Consider the following 17,237-nt stretch of genomic DNA (forward strand, 5'->3'; position numbering starts at 1 on the left):
CGGTGTGTTCCTCCAATACCCTCCCCTTCAGTTTCTCAAAAAGCTAAGCCAAAAAAATACTGTATGACCCAGACTTCCCTGAGTTCCAAAGAGTATATTTAATCAGAGAAGTGAAAAAGTGCAGAAAGATAGGAAAACAGTCAAGCAGGACAAAATAATAATAGTTGAGCCATTAAACCAAGTTCCTCCTCACGGGCTATAGCATAGATTCTGGGCCATGTACTTTGAGCTGTTCTGTAGATTCCACACCCCCACCAAGTGGAAGAAGTGAACTGAATACCGTGCCTACCCAGCTCTCTGTTCTCTCCACAGTTCTCCTCCCCTCCCTGTTTGGGGGCTGGTTCCTAAAACCACCACTGCAGGCTCCTCGCGCATGCTGCTGCTTCTGCCTGAAATGCCCTCTCCTCCTCTTTTCCGAGTGAATTCCTGCTCCTCCTCCAGCATCCGTCCCCTCCTGCAGAAGCTTTCCCTGATAGCCACACTGCCGATTCACCGTCACTCTGCACAGACCACCTCCCCCCACTGCCCGGGACTGGGGCCTTTGGGTCACAGCTCTTCACACCATTAATAATTTACTTTATTTCTGTGTTACACTACTTTACTTTTTCTTTTCTTACATTTATTTGGAATCACTTGATTGAGGTCTTGTCTCTCCTAGACCGCAGTCCATGAAGGCAGGGAATGTATTTACTTTTTCCCATTACAGTGCTATGCTCCCAGCCCCAGGGCGGCTTGATAAACATTGATGGAGTCAATGAATGCATGTTTCCCGTCGTCCCATCCTTTGCACAGCGCTGGCCCCACAGGGCCACCCCACCACCAAACGCAGCACCTTCGTACCCCAGGCCTCCTTCCTGACACCGACCCCTTCTTCTGGAGGTTACCCGTGTATCCCTAAACCAGTCCCTCCCACCCAGCAGCACATGTGTTCTGGGACTGACCCTAGGTGCTTGCCTGACCCCGTCTCACGAGGGGCTTGCCCAGCGCTGTGTATTCAGCGCTGTTCCCACCTGTCCATCTGACATTTTATTAGGAATAGGAATATCAGTTGAATGTATCGGGTTGGCCTGAAAGTTCATTCAGAGTGAAACAGAAAAACTCGAATGAACTTTTTAGCCAGTCCAATAGCTGGCTGAAGTTCAATGCAAACAATCAGTTATACTGTGTTTTTCATTACCATAAACGTTTTCCATGAGATCTTTCATGAAGCTTGTAATCTGGCTCTGGGGGAACAACGTGGTTCCTGCATGGTCAAGATAGACAGTTCCTGAAAGAAAATACAAAATAAAGCTTCAATTATTTTCAGAGGTATTTCACTCACTTTGTCCAGATCTGCTTTGTGTGAACCTAGCCAGTGCCTATTTGATGTGTTTAGACATAACAACAGGACACTGATTCTCCCAGCCTCTTGACATGTGCTTCTTCTTTTTTAATATTCTTTTCACATTCTTCTCCATTAGAGTTTATCACATGATACTGAATACAGTTCCCTGTGTTATACAGTGGGATCTTGCTGTTTCAGTTCAGTTCAGTCTCTCAGTCTTGTCCGACTCTTTTCGACTCCATGGACTGCAGTACACCAAGCTTCCTTGTTCATCACGAACTCCCGGAGCTTGCTCAAACTCATGTCCATTGAGTCAGTGATGCCATCCAACCATCTCATCCTCTGTCATCCCCTTCTCCTCCTGCCCTCAATCTTTCCCAGCATCAGGGTCTTTTCCAATGAGTCAGTTCTTCACATCAGGTGGCCAGAGTATTGGAGTTTCAGTTTTAGCACCAGTCCTTCCAATGAATATTCAGGACTGATTTCCTTTAGGATGGACTGGTTTGATCTCTTGCTGTTTATCCATCTATATATAACAGTTTGCGCATGAGTGCTAAGTTGCTTCAGTTTTGTCTGACTCTGTGCAACCCTACGGACTGTAGTCCACCAGGCTCTTCTGTCCACGGGAGTCTCCAGGCAAGAGTACTGGAGTGGGTTGCAGTGCCCTCCTCTAGGGGATCTCCCTGACCCAGGGATCAAACCCGAGTCTCTTACGTCTCCTGCATTGGCAGGCAGGTTCCTTACTGCTAGCACCACCTGGGAAGCCAGTTTACATCTGCTAATCTCAAACTGCCAGTCCTTCTCCACTCCCCAGCCCTCCCTCGTCGATGTGCGCTTCTTAATCCAAGTAAAGTCATGAGCAATGGAAGAACTGCACTTCAGCACTTAACGACCCTTAGGGCCCTGAGAGCCTTCCTGATGAACCAGGTCTCTTCTGAACCTGGAGGAGCAGCCCGCACAGGGGAGGAGGAGGAGCCTAGCAGACGTCCCTGATTCAGGACGGCAAAGCTATTTCACGCTGTGACTCACACCCCATTCTGGAGTTTCCCTGCAGCCTCCGTGGCCGTCAAGCCCTGATTCTCCTTTCCCACAGTGACTTCCACAGTCCTCAACCTTAGAACAGCTCTGAAGCCTTCAGAGATGCCTGGGAATGGAGGCGACCTTTCCAGTCTCTCCCCTAAATAGAGACAGGCAAATTTAGATGACAGAGAGATACGGAGCCTTACCAATGAGACTGCCCCAGATCAAAGGGTTGGATAACTCACTGTGTGGGCGAGGTATGGGCAAAAGGCCCACTGGGACGTGGCTGTAGGAGGGAAACTGGTACCAGTTCTTTATGAACAGCAACTTAGCAGTATCACTTATGCTTTCAAAATGCAAACTCTCCGTCACCTAGCAATTCATCTTCCTGAAATCTATCTTACAAAACTGTGAAATGGCCTGTCAATGAGGACATTCAGTGCAGCACTGTCTATGTATTTAAAAGAAAGAATTTGAATACTTCCATCTGGTAATTTGTAAGCACTGCCATGCAACAAACACCAAGACATATTTTCAAGAACATACATGTGAATGGATTCATTCATTCTTTCACGTACTTAACAAATATTTTTGCTTTGTGCAGAATACATTTTTCATTTATTTTATAATGGCTTTACTGAGATTAATTCACATACCATAAAATTTGTCCTTTTAAAGTTTACAATTTAGTGTATTCATATAGTTGTGCAACCATGGCCACTATCTAATTTTAGAACATTTCATTCATCCCAAAAAGAGACCCCACAGCCATTACTTCAATCCCCAAATCCAGCCCTAGCCTTGGCAATCACCAATCTATTTTCTGCCTCTATAGGTTCAAAGGGTAAAAGAATCCACCTGCAATGTGGGAGACCTGGGTTCAATCCCTGGGCTAGGAAGATCCCCTGGAGGAGGGCATGGCAACCCACTCCAGTATTCTTGACTAGAGTATCCCCTTAGAATGTAACCCCCTGGCGGGTTATAGTCATGGGGTCACAAAGAGTCAGACATGACTGAGTGATTAAGCACAGCACAGCATAGATTTACCTATTCTGGACTTTCCATATAAATGGAATCGTGCAACATGTGGGCTTTTGTGTCTGGCTTCTTTCCTTTAGCATAACAGTTTCAAGGGGCATCCATACTGCAGCATGTATCAGAACTTCATTCCTTTTTTATGACTGAATAGTATTCCATTTTATGGCATGCCACATATTTTGTTTAACTACTCATCTACTGATGAGTATTTGGTTATATTTTTGCCCATTATAAATAATGCTGATATGAATTATGTATGTAGAAACTTCTGTGTGGACATATGTTTTCTCCCTGGTTAGCTGTTCTTTCACTTTCTTGATGGTATCCGTTGAAAAAAAATGTTTTTTATTTTGATGAAGTACAATTTGTCTATTTTTATTGTTTGTGATTTTGGTGTCATAAGAAACCATTGCCTAATCCAAGGTCCTAATGATTTATATTTATGCTTTCTTCTAAGAGTTTTCTACTTTTAGCTCTTATATTTAGGTCTTTGATCCATTTTGAGTCAATTTTTAAATACAGTGTTGAAGAGGGGTCCAGCTTCAGTCTTTGGTCTGTGGATACACCTTTTAAGATATTGTTTTTTCTCCTATTGAATAGTCTTGGCATCCCGATGAAAATAAATTGAACATAAATGTACGGGTTTACTTCTCAACTCACAATTCTACTTCATTGGTCTATGTTTCTATCTTTATGCCAATACCACACTGTCTCAATTATTGTAACTTTATATAAATCTTACTTACCTTTCCTTTTATGGAAGTGTAAACCCTTCAACTTTGTTCTTTTTCAAGATTGCCTTGGGTATTCTGAATCATTTGCATTTCTATATGAATTTTAGGAACAACTTGTCCAAAAAAATACCTGGGATTTTGATAGAAATTGCATTGAGTCTTGGGTCAATTTCAGGAGTAGTGACATCTTAACAGCATTAAGTCTTCCAGTCCATGAATGTAAGATGTCTTTCCATTTATTTAGGTCTTCTTTTATTTCTTATTTCTTTTATGTTTTGTAGTTTTGTATTTCTTTTGATAAGTCTTGTATTTCTTTTGATAAATTTATTCCTGTGTATTTTCTTCTTTTTGAGGCTTTGGGAATTGTTTTCTTCATTTCACTAGCATAGTGTTCATTGATACTATATAGAAATGGAACTGATGTTTGTATGCTGATCTATACTACAACTCTGCTGAACTTGTTTTTTAGTTCTAACTGTTTTGTATGTTGATTTTTTTTTTTTAGGATTTTCTGTATACAAGATTATACTCTCATCAAGTAGAGATGTTTTACTTCTTCCTTTCCAATCTGGATGACTTTTATTTCATTTTCTTGCCTGATTTTCCTGGCTAGAACTTCTAGGACTATATTGAATAGAAGTTGTAAGAACAGATTTCCTTGCCTTGTTCCTAATCTCAAGGGTAAAGTTTTCATTCTTTCACCTCTAAGTATGAGGTTAGCCATGGGTTTTTTGGTAGATGGTCTTTATCTGGTTGATGAAGTTTCCTTTTATTCCTAGTTTATCATATTCAAGAAATATTTTGGGGGCACTTACTGTTTCAGGCACTGTTCTAAGTGCTGGGAACATAACAATAGACAAAATAGAAGCTGTATGCTAGTGACAGAGAAAGACCATAAATAAATGTGAACTATGTCAGGTGGTAAGAAACGTTATGGCTCAAGCATGTGGAAAAAAAACAAACATGTGTACATACATGTAAATATAGACAAGCACTGGAAAGGCATACAAAACATAAATGGCAGCAATTGACTGTGGGGTGGCCCCGATGGCTGCAGCTGGAGTGAGAGGGGGGCTCCCCGGCCATTCTTCAACCTCTTTTGGCACCTTTTGAATTTGGTACCATGTTAAATGTATTACCTAGTCCAAAACATTAGTTTTCAAATAATGTTCTCATTTACTGAAGATTCAGAAATAGAAAGATACCACACCAAAAGAAAGGCTGTTGTCCACCCATCACTAGGGAGAGCTACAGTGCACCGCTGCTATTATTCGAAGAAACAGGCAAAACACCCCTAAACTAGCTGGCATTAGGTCTTCAAGAAAGCAAATCCCAGGGTCCGCTCTGGCTCCTCTAACTTCAGTTCTTGGTTCCACGTAAGGTGAGTGGCCGTCAATCAGCACCCAGAGGCTTTAAGAACCACTTGAACCACATCTGTGGAATCAACAAGCTCATTTCAAGAAAACAAGGATGTTCCCATTCAATGGGTTGGGAAATATTTTAGCACTTAAAGGTTAAGCATTTAATTATCCAGGGCAAACCACTTAACCAGACAAATTCTCAAACCTGCAGGAAAACTTTGAGAGGGTGTGGATAGGGGTCAGGGGAAAGAAGAAGAGGAGGAATCTTAAGTTATTTTGGTTTGCTTATTTTCCCCTGCCCTCTTGCTGGTTCATTTGTTTCCATGTGAAAAAGGGGGGGATATTTTCCAAGACTCACAGTGATGGGAAGGGTGAGTTTAGTCCATAAATGTCTACCACAATCATAATGTAGAGGAAATGCTGGGAAATTGTACCAAATAGATGATAGACAGATAGACAGATAATCACAAAACAGTACCACAAACAGAGTAGATGTTAAAGGGGCACTTCAGGCTAGCCTGGGATCCTATCACAGCTAAATTTTACACTGGGGAAAAGCATGCTGTTCACTGAGAGACAAGAATGAAACAAAGAGACACCTACTTCCTACTTTCCCAGGTGATGTTGAGAGGAGGGGTCAGCTAATGATGGGTGTAAGAGATCACAGCTTGGAGGGTATCAGGGGATTAAGGAGGAGGGATGCTGAAATAATTACAGACTGAACAATAACAGCCTCTGGGATTTGCTTGAAAAGAATGGGACACCTTTCTCATTTCCTCTGCACCTGTGGGGTGTTTATTCTATAGCTGTCTCTATATCTGTGGGTGGAAAGTTTCCATAACCAAAAAAATTCAGAGGAGAGGGAGATTGGGAGGGTAAAGGGGAACTGTCTCCAGCAGGTGAATGCGGGACTGGGAAGATCAGGGAGAGAAGAGAGACGGCCAGAGGGCCCCTGTCTCCTCCTGGAGCCTCTCCAGGTAAGTACAGACTGGACCACAGCCCTTAAAGCTCCCAAAGGAGGGAAAAAAAAAAATCGCTTTCTGAAACATGAGAAAATGACGCAAAGAGCTGATTAATGAAACATACATCATGATGCTGTTCTGTCACAAGCTGGAAAGTGACACTGTTCACCAAGACAGAATAAAGCGAAAGAAAGTGAAAATGTTAGATGTTCAGTCCTGTCCTGCTCTTTGCAATCCCATGGACTGTAGCCCACCGGACTCCTCTGTCCATGGAATTCTCCAGGCAAGAATACCAGAGCAGGTAGCCATTCCCTTCTCCAGGGAATCTTCCCCACCAAGGGATCAAACTCCCGTCTCCTGCATTGCACACAGATTCTTTACCGTCTGAGCCATCAGGGAAGCCCAGAATAAGTGCACTTCAAATCCCGGTGCCCGGCGCCACAACCTGCTCCTTACCCCTCATACCTCCCAGTTCAACCAGCACACCGTTCTAAGGCTTGGCGAAGCCCCTCATACAAGGTCCCGGGCAAAAGGATGAGTCCCGACCCAATGCGTGTGGTCCCCTCCCGCCCTGCAGCAATGGGCTGAGAGGACCGCGGGCCACATGGAGCTTGACTGTTCAATTTAAACTGCCTGTTCCGCCTTGCAGAACTCCAAGGCACGATGTGATCCCGGTCCTCACGTCCAATATACAAGCTCGTCCTGTACTTAAAAGTCCAAATTGCACGGTTTGCTAATTCTTCAGGTCCCCCACCGAGCTGCACTTCCGAGGCATAGTTTTACGTACACGAGTGAGAAAAAAAATGAGACTTCGAAAAGAAAAGTTGCTGCGAGGCAACCCAGAGTCTGGAGCGCAGCCCATCGGTCCCCACCTCGCGCGCCCGCAGAGTCGCGGTCCCCATCCCGCGCGCTGGCCGCTCGAGCGCCGCTCCCGCCCCCGGGCGAGCAGACGAACTGTCACAGCTGCCGGACATTCCTGCATTTTTGCAACCCTGTCTCCAGTTGGACTTTTAGAGCCGGGAGTCTCTCTGGCCAGCAAAGGCCAAAAGAATCCTCAGTCTTGTTCCCGGAGGGCAGAGACAGGTAGCAAAGGATCACGTCGGTCCAAGAAGCAGCAAACCTTGGGGTTGCAGGTAGGATCTCAGCGAGCCGCGTCCACGAAGAGGGCGCGTGGACACATCCCTCCAGTTCTTTCGATTCAAAATGCGACGCCACTGAGGTAACGCCGCTCCCGCCCGGAACAAAAGTTCCCCCCAACCCCGCACGTTGGTTGTAGAAACCTCTTGTCCCCTACCAGCCCCGCACAGGTTCCCCTCGCCGGTCTCACCTGCCAGGCGGCCAAACTCGCGCGCCCGGAGCTCGCGCAGCCTGCCCGGGCCGTACCCGTAGACGAGAGGCTGCAGGCTCGAGTCCAGGAACCGCGCAAAGGCCAGCAGCTCGGCCCCCGGGTGCGCGGCCCCGCCGGCCATGACCCAGGCCTGCCCGCCGCGCCGTCCAGGCTGGTAGCGGCCGGGAAGCGCCCGGGCCAGCCCGCGCGGACTCCGCCCCGCCGCGCCCCGGCCGCGCCTCCTGGCCCGCCAGTGGCACCGCGTCCCCGCCGAGGGGCGGCGCCTCTCCGGGCCTGCCGGGCAGGCCCCGGGTGAGCTGATTCACGGAGTTTCACTCCTTTCTGCCCTTTTCCCACCTGGGGGCCGGGGGAGGCAGTGCCCGTGGTTGTCCGCTTTGCATTGCAGTCCATGGAGATGCCCCCAGACCCTGGGAACGCAAAGTTCTCCTGTATCTGCGGTCCCACGGACAGGCGGATGGAAGATGCAATGAACTGCTTTTGCTGCTGGGAATCCTGGAACCTGGAGATCCTCCCGGCCCGACTTTCCCTGGCCCGAGCCCAGCGCAGCGCCGGGGACCCTCACTCTCCCCGGAGGAACTCCAGGGTGCGGGGCGGGGCGTTTGGCAGGGCGTTGTCCAGGGTTGCGGCTCCCCAGTGGGGCGTGTGCTCGGCGTCTCTGAGAATGCGGCTGAGCAAAAGGTGAAAGAGGAGAAACACTGAGGATCCAAGAGTTTGGTTAATGAAGTCTAGGCAGGTGCGCACGTTCGGAACCGGGTAGTTCGAGTGCAACCCAAGCAAAAGCTCCTCCTCCACTCCATCTGGGGCCCTGTATCCGAGGGGATCACTGCCTCGAGAGTGGAGGGCCGGGTCACACCCACGTGCGCGAATTGCCCGGCCAAGAGAGAGTGAGGAAGCCGGGTGGGCAGGTGCGGACCGCTTCCCAGGATGGAATGAAAAGTCCTGGAGGCCCAGGGAAGGGAAGGCGCCGCGGATGTAGAACCAAGCGGGGGCTGTGCTGAACCCACTGTGGGAAGCCGGAAAGTCTGGAGGGAGCTAAGGTGAGGACTCAGATTCCGGTCCTTGGAGACCCACGGTGGGGCCCCAGGAATGGACTACTGGCTCTGTAGTAGGAAAAATGGGGCATGAGAGGATGATCATGGTCATATCTATCCTCGGGGCAGGTTATGCAGATAAGAATTCAAGAGCAAGCCACAGGAAAATGAAAGGTTTAGTTAGAGGCACAATCCATAGACAAGCGTGTGGACTGTCTCAGAAGGTGGGAGAGGTGCCTGAAAGTGTGGGGTGCTAAGTTTTTAGTGGGCTGGGTCATTTCATAGGCTAATGAGTAGGAGGAATATACTGTCTTGGAGAAGGGGCAGGGATTTTCAGGAACTGGGGTAGCATCCACTTGACTTTTTATGGAACTGCTGTTGGCACTGGTGCCTGTGCCCTTTAGCAGAGGCTAATGTACTAGAGTGAGTGTATGAGGCTCAAGGTCTGCTGGAGGTCAAATCATCTGCCATCTTAGGCCTAGGAGGTTCTAACCAGTTTTGGTTACATCCTGTTCCTCTCAATAGTTTCATCATTCTTTTAATGGTTGTGCTCTGCCCCCTTCCTTCCTGTCCCAGCCCTCAAGCAAGCTGTGGTGGGAAGGGAGCCCAGGAGACAAGTTCATCGCCTGTGCCACCGCCAGGCCTGCGGTCACCTTGGGATGCCTGACAATGAGTGGAGCAGACGCCCTGGACCAGCCTCTGTGTGTATAAAAAGCACCCCCGAGGTTCCTGCTGCCCAGTGGCCCCCTGTGAGAGCCAGCCCTCCTGACTGAGCCCCCAGTACCAGATCTGAGACAGACCCTGGTGGGGAGGGGGGTGGAAGTGGTGGTGGTTGTGGCCCAGGCTGGAGGCATTGGGTACAGAGGCTGTAGCACTAGAGCCGGTGCCCAGACTCGCCCTTGCCTGGGTGGACTCTGCCCAAACACTGCTCTGGCTCATCTCACTCACAGCAGAATCCCTGGGATCTTACTCTGGAAGGAATGAATGCATCGATGGATGGGTGCCCCAGTTTGCTCTTTAGCATCATCACCCAACCCACCTCCCTGTGCCACACCTTCTAGCCACGCTTGGAGCAGGAACCTTGGGCATCTTGGCCTCCGTTTCCCTACCTCTAGGTTGGTGGAATGGTGGGGGGTGGTGCTCCTCTCACCCCTCTTTTTAATGCCCTTCTTCTCCTTGAGGACAAGTTTTTCAGGAATTAACCTGCAAGAATTATCTGGAAATCTATTAAAATGCAGATTCTAATTAAGTTTGGAAGGAGTGGGATGGGTTCTAGGTTTCTAACGAGCCTGGGTGATGCTGACGTTAACGTCCTTGAACTGCACCCTGAGGAGTAACAGCCTAGGTCATTTCACGGGGAATGGACGGAGTACTTCTCAAGATGTTATGTGGCCGCGTAACAAGTCTGAAATCCACAAGGGTGCTACTTTAGGACAAAGTTGCTAGGAAACAATCTGAATAGGCCAAGTCAGAACTCCTTAAAAAAAATTTTTTTTAATTGTGTTAAATATACATAACATGAAATTTACCTTCTTAGGAATTTTTTTTTCTTCAGAAGCCAGAGCTCCTTTTTTCTTTATTTTTAGTCACAAGGCATATGGGATCTTAATTCCCTGACCAGGGATCTAACCGACCCCGGCATTGGAAGCTTGGAGCCTTAACCACTGGACTGCCAGGGAAGTCCGTTCTTAGCCATTTTTAAGTGCACAGTTCAATAGTATCAAGTTCATCCACCTGCTGTGCAAACAATCTCCAGAATTCCTTTCATCTTGCAAAACAAGTTCTGTACCCATTAAATAAGAACTCCACTTCCCCCTCCCCCAGCCTCTGGCAACCACCATTCTACTTTCTGTACATAAAAATTTGGCTACTCTGAGTACCTCATATGAGTGGAATCAAACAGTATTTGTCTTTTTGTGACTAGCTTATTTCACTTAGCATAATGTCCATGTGGTAGAATGTGTTTAGAATTTCCTTTTTAAAGGATCTTCCCTGGTGGCTCAGACGATAAAGTGTCTGCTTATAATGCAGGTAGAACCCGGTTCAATCCCTGAGTCCAGAAGATCCCCTGGAGAAGGAAATGGCAACCCACTCCAGGACTCTTGCCTAGAAAATTCCATGGACAGAGGAGCCTGGCAGTCTACAGTCCATGGGGTCACAAAGAGTCAGACACGACTGAGTGACTTCACTTTTTTTTAAGGCTGAATAATATATAGGCTTCCCTGGTGGCTCAGAGGGTAAAGCGTCTGCCTGCAATGCAGGAGACCCGGGTTCAATCCCTGAGTCGGGAAGATCCCCTGGAGAAGGAAATGGCAACCCACTCCAGTACTCTTGCCTGGAAAATCCCATGGACAGAGGAGCCTGGTAGGCTATAGTCCATGGGGTTGCAAAGAGTCGGACACGACTGAGCGACTTCACTTATTACTTTACTTCTTTTTTTTTTTTTTAATTTTTTTATTAGTTGGAGGCTAATTACTTCACAACATTTCAGTGGGTCTTGTCATACATTGATATGAATCAGCCATAGATTTACACTTATTCCCCATCCCGATCCCCCCTCCCATCTCCCTCTCCACCCGATTCCTCTGGGTCTTCCCAGTGCACCAGGCCGGAGCACTTGTCTCATGCATCCCACCTGGGCTGGTGATCTGATTACTTTACTTCTTATATATATATGTGTGTGTGTGTGTGTGTATATGTGTGTATATAGGTATATATGTATATAAATATGTGTGTATACATATATATAGGTTTAGGTTCCACTATAGGTATATACCTGCTATGTGTGTATATATATATGTATAAATGTGTATGAATGTGTGTATACATGTATAGGTGTATATGTGTGTGTGTATATATATATACCTATATATACCTATATATATATACCTATATACCTATATATATATATACCTATATATATATACCTATATATATATATATATAGGTTTCAGTTCAGTTCAGTCGCTCAGTCGTGTCCAACTCTGTGACCCCATGAACTGCAGCACGCCAGGCCTCCCTGTCCATCAGCAACTCCTGGAGTTTACTCAAACCCATGTCCATTGAGTCGGTGATGCCATCTAACCATCTCATCCTCTGTCGTCCACTTCTCCTCTTGCCCCCAACCCCTCCCAGCATCAGGGTCTTTTCCAATGAGTCAGCTCTTCGCATCAGGTGGCCAAAGTACTAGAGTTTCAACTTCAGCATCAGTCCTTCCAATGAACACCCAGGACTTATCTCCTTTAGGATGGACTGGTTAGATCTCTTTGCAGTCCAAGGGACTCTCAAGAGTCTTCTCCAACACCATAGTTCAAAAGCATCAATTTTTCGGCGCTCAGCTTTCTTCACAGTCCAACTCTTACATCCATACATGACCACTGGAAAAACCATAGCTTTGACTAGACAGCTGTTTGTTGGAAAATTAATGTCTCTGCTTTTTAATATGCTATCTAGGTTGGTCATCACTTTCCTTCCAAGGAGTAAGCGTCTTTTAATTTCATGGCTGCAATCACCATCTGCAGTGATTTTGGAGCCCCTCAAAATAAAGTCTGACACTGTTTCCACTGTCTCCCCATCTATTTCCCATGAAGTGATGGGACCAGATGCCATGATCTTAGTTTTCTGAATGTTGAGCTTTAAGCCAACTTTTTCACTCTCCTCTTTCACTTTCATCAAGAGGCTTTTTAGTTCCTCTTCACTTTCTGCCATCTGCATATCTGAGATTATTGATATTTCTCCTGGCAATCTTGATTCCAGCTTGTGTTTCTTCCAGCCCAGCGTTTCTCATGATGTACTCTGCATAGAAGTTAAATAAGTAGGGTGACAATATACAGCCTTGATGTACTCCTTTTCCTATTTGGAACCAGTCTGTTGTTCCATGTCCAGTTGTAACCATTGCTTCCTGACCTGCATACAGGTTTCTCAAGAGGCAGGTCAGGTGGTCTGGTATTACCATCTCTTTCAGAATTTTCCACAGTTTATTGTGATCCATATATAGGTTTAGGTTCCACTATAGGTATATACTTACAATATATATGTGTGTGCATATATGTATATATATGTGTACACATATGTGTACACATGTGTGTGTGTGTGTGTGTGTGTGTGTATGTTTAGGTTCCACTATAGGTATATACCTGCAATGTGGGAGACCCAGTTTTGATCCTTGGGTCAGGAAGACCCCCTGGAGGAGGGCATGGCAACCCACTTCAGTATTCTTTCCTGGAGAATCCCATGGATAGGGGAGCCTGGTGGGCTACAGACCGTGGGATCACAGAGAGTTGGACACGACTGAGCAGCTAACACACACATAGGTATATAGCATATTTAACACATATAACACACATATGTAGCATATTTTTTGACCCATCCAAACTGATGGACAACTGGAATACTTCTGCTGCTTGACTATTATAAACAATACTATAAACATGGGTATGTGAGTATCTCTTTGAGATCCTACTTCCGGTTCTTTCAAATATATAACCAGAAGTGGGATTGCTGGATCATATGGTAGTGCTATTTTTAATTTTTAAGGAATTACCACTGTTTTCCATAGAAGCTGCAGCATTTTACGTTCTGACCAGTAGTGCACAAGGGTTCCAATTTCTCCACATTCTCACCAGTCCTTACTTTCTGGTTTTATTTGGTTTGGTTAGATTTTTGTTGTTGTTATAGTAAAGCCATCCTACTGGGTGTGAGGTGGCCTCTCACTATGGTGTTGATTTGCATTTCCCTCCTGATTGGTGGCGTTGAGTATCTTTTCAGGTGCTTATTGGCCATTTGTATGTCATCTTTGGAGAACTGTCTGTTCAAATCCTTTGCCCCCCTTCTTTTTTGAATTGGCTGGTTTTTTTTTTTTTTTTATTGAGTCGTAGGAGTTGTTTATATAGTGTGGATATTAACCCTTCATCAGATACATCATTTGTGATGTTATCTCCTGTTCCGTAGGTTGCCTTTTCACTCTGTCAACTGTGTCCTTTGATGTACAGTGTAGAACACTTAAGATCATTAAAAACCACTGAACTACCCCTTAAGTCAAGAAGTATCTTTAAGCTCCCGGTTCTGCCCAGGGCCCCGTGTGCTCCGGAGGATGTGAAGATATTGTGCCTATAGCCACGTAGGGACAAGACTCAGAAAATGGGATCTGAGTGCCCTGTTGCTTGGCTTCAGAATGCAGGTTAGAACGGCAGGAGGGAGGACAGAAAGGAGCTACTTCCAACCAGGAGTCCAGGGAAGGCACCCCAAAGGAAAAAGCCTGAGACCTGGGCCACAGTGAAGAAGGGAGGGTGGGGCAGAGGGGGACATCGGGAGTGGGCGCCTTACCTTCACATGCATTTCACAAAGATTCTCTGGGCCTCTCCTGCCAGAATGAGACTGTCAGAAATCAGATTGCTCACTCCTACCCCGCCTGAAGTAGAACCTCCAGTCCCCACCAGTGAATGTCTTACACATGTTCATCATTCAATAAACTCCTGTGCTATAGGCCTGCCACTGCTTCATCCTCCCTGGTCTAACTGCTGGCCCTGGGACCTCAGAAAATGGTTTGGTCCATGCTGAGGTCTCGGCAGCTAGCCTCAGGACCCAAAGTTTAGAACTTGGTAGTGAAACGACTCTTCAGATCCCCTGGATGGCCCTCTCTCACCAAGAACCATGAAAAATATGTGTGGTGGTTCAGGCAGTAAAGAATCTGCCTGCAAGGCAGGAGATCTGGATTCAATCCCTGGGCGGGAAGATCCCCTGGAGAAGGGCATGGCAACCAACTCCAGTATTCTTGCCTGGAGAATCCCATGGACAGAAGAGTCTGGTGGGCTACCATCCACAGGGTCACAAAGAGTCGGACACAACTGAGCGACTAACACTTTCCCTTTCATAGCCAGATTGGGTAGACAGGTGAGGGAGCCCTGTCCCTCCTCCTTGGTGGGGCTTTGTCCCTGATCCAGTCCACTAAGCCTTTGTCCCTGATCCAGTACCACTAAGTGGTACTCAGGCCACATTCCCTGGCGATGGGCTCCGCCCTCGAGGATCTCCACTCTACAGAAGACTTTCATTCGTGTAGTATTCATTCATGTGCTCGTTTGGCAACAGAGTGCCTCTCAGAGTTAGAGACTGTGGAGGTCAAGGAAGGAGGTAGGGCCGGTTTGGGGGTTGGGTTTTGAAAGGCTGTAAGTCAGGCCAAGGGACTGGAATATCATTCTGAAGATTTTTGAGCAAGAAAATGCCCCAAAGAGGTGAACTGTCTAATGACTGTGACCAGGCCGGATGGTGGGGTGGTCCTCTTGCAACTGTCCAAGGCTGAATTACTGCAGATGAAAATGGGCTCTGGCAGGGACAGTCGTTCAGTGTCCACTGGGGAGCTGCTCCCTGCTGGGAACCTGGTGGGCACTGGGAAGACGACAGTCCACAAGGCGGCCTCTGGGCTGAGAGGCCCCCAGGACAGTGAAGATGGGTCTGCAACCAGATCACCCCTCCATTCTGCAGAGTGCCAGAGAAGGGGCCTTCCTTCAGAAGGTTGCGCCTCCCTCACCTGGGACTCCAGAGGGTCCTGGAGAAGGGGGAGGCGGGGAGCATTCCGTGTTCAGTGGCCTGGAGGCACAGAAGGCTCGGAATATTCCCAAAGCAGGACCTTGGTTGAGGCTGGAGCACAGGCTGCCGTGTGGAGATGAGGGGAGGGGATGGAGAGGAAGGTGAGAGAGCTGTCAGACCCTCCAACGCCGAGGAGCCTGTCTGGGGTACAGGAGGGATGGGAGGAGGTGTGTCTGAGACCCTGGCAGCGCTGAGGAAAAGCCTGGGGAGGCTCTTCCTACCCAGGAAGGCTGCAGGCAACGCTGCCCGCCAGAGGCCAGGCAGGAGGCCCGACAGGAGCAGTGAGGGCCTGACCTGAGGCCCAGGTGGCGCGGAAGTGATGGAGTTCAGCAACAGATGGGGACTGAGGGGGGCTGGCTCAGGAGACTGGGGGAATGCAGGGAGGAGGGGCCGAGGTATATTGGAGTGAAGATGGGGCTCAGTTCAGGACGTCTAGGCGAAAATTCGGGCCCCAGCCTCAGGAAGGACAGTGTCAGTTGGAGACACAACTCATGGGAGGGGCCTGTGGACAGGTCATCCCAGGAGCTCTGGAGTGTTCAAGGGAAGAATCACAGTCCCAGGGACAGTGACATTTAGGAGTCACCTGCCTCCACCCCACTGACGCGTGATAAGGTACCATCAGAGACGGGAGGAGAGCCGGAGCAGAGCACCTTGGTGGTGACGAAGCCTGAAAAGCCAGTTAGGACGAGGACAAGTCAGACTATTGAACTTGCTGGGTGAGGTCGCCTATGCAGTGACCTAAGTGATCATTTTCGTTGTCTGGGTGGGGATGGAAGCTCCATTACAAAGGCCTGGTCTTAAATGGTGAGGAAAGGTAGAGGTTTTTCTATTGGCTAAAACCCCCCAGGCCTCTTGATTGTGGAGAAGGTTGGAGGCTGCCAATTACAATGAATCATATTTCCTGACAGGTAAAATGAGGGTGGATGTTTCAGAGGAGGCTGAATTTGGTTTGGATGATGAAATTAGCGTTTCCTGCTAGAAGTGAAATGCATACCTCCCCAACAATGAGAACAATGACCTAGATATCCTGGTACCAGAGAAATCAGAAGAGGGTCTGGTGGTCCAGTGGTTAAGAATCTGCCTTCCAATGCAGGGGACTCAGGTTCAATCCCTGTTCAGGGAACTAAGACCCAACATGCTGCAGGGCAGCTGAGCCCCAGCTCTGCAACTACTTAGCCCGTGTACTCTGGAGCCCTCGAACCATAACTAAGACCTGATGCAGCCAAATAAATAATATATATATATATAATTTTTATTTATATATAATTTTAAATATATATATGTATTTTTAAGAAAAGAACCTGCACAGCAGGAAGTAAGAGAAACAGCAATGGAGCGGGTTCTCAGCAGAGCCTGGTAGGGTGGAAGCTCTGGTAGAAATAACTTGAGAGCAGTGGAAAGAAAGATCAGAAAACCCCAGGAAGCTCCCTTCCCTGGAGTGACAGGAGACCTTCTCTGTGAATAGAAGCTGAAAGGGCAGCTCAAAATCACCATGTTTGGGAACAAGGCTCTATTATATCCAAGTTCACGTCCAAAACAACCCCCTTGACCCCACCCAGTACTAGGCAGACCACAGGAGCGAAAGGGTGGGTGGACCCACAGCAGGCATCTTCCTGAGGCCCTTTCCCTGGGGTCCTGGCTTCTCCCTGTTCATTCAAGGAGTGAATGAACAAGGCCAAACCACTCCCTTCTTGTTCCCCTCTGCGCTGTCATCTTCTTCCTGCTCTTTGTCCCCTCTTTATGCCACCAGGGCAGGGAAAGCGTTTGCTGCCAATTACTCCGTTTACTGACTGGTGGCTTACACTGGAGAATGCCCCCCCCACCAGTCAGCTGT

The 17,237-nt window shown here is 47.6% G+C and overlaps 1 protein-coding gene across 1 annotated transcript in view; it reads right to left on the reverse strand.

The window, feature by feature from the left end:
* The window catches only part of MOCOS (molybdenum cofactor sulfurase), a 53,089-nt gene extending 45,058 nt beyond the window's left edge, over window positions 1-8,031 (reverse strand). The window contains exons 1-2 of the mRNA XM_043889504.1: window positions 7,767-8,031; window positions 1,178-1,267 (exon numbers count right to left, since the gene is read on the reverse strand). Of these exons, the coding sequence (XP_043745439.1) occupies window positions 1,178-1,267; window positions 7,767-7,908 (232 nt within the window). The 5' untranslated portion in view covers window positions 7,909-8,031. The remainder of the gene's footprint in view (window positions 1-1,177; window positions 1,268-7,766) is intronic.
* Between the last annotated feature and the right edge of the window lie 9,206 nt (window positions 8,032-17,237).

Source organism: Cervus elaphus, chromosome 27 (assembly GCF_910594005.1).
Source record: "Cervus elaphus chromosome 27, mCerEla1.1, whole genome shotgun sequence".
In the NCBI taxonomy this organism is placed as follows: Eukaryota; Metazoa; Chordata; class Mammalia; order Artiodactyla; family Cervidae; genus Cervus; species Cervus elaphus.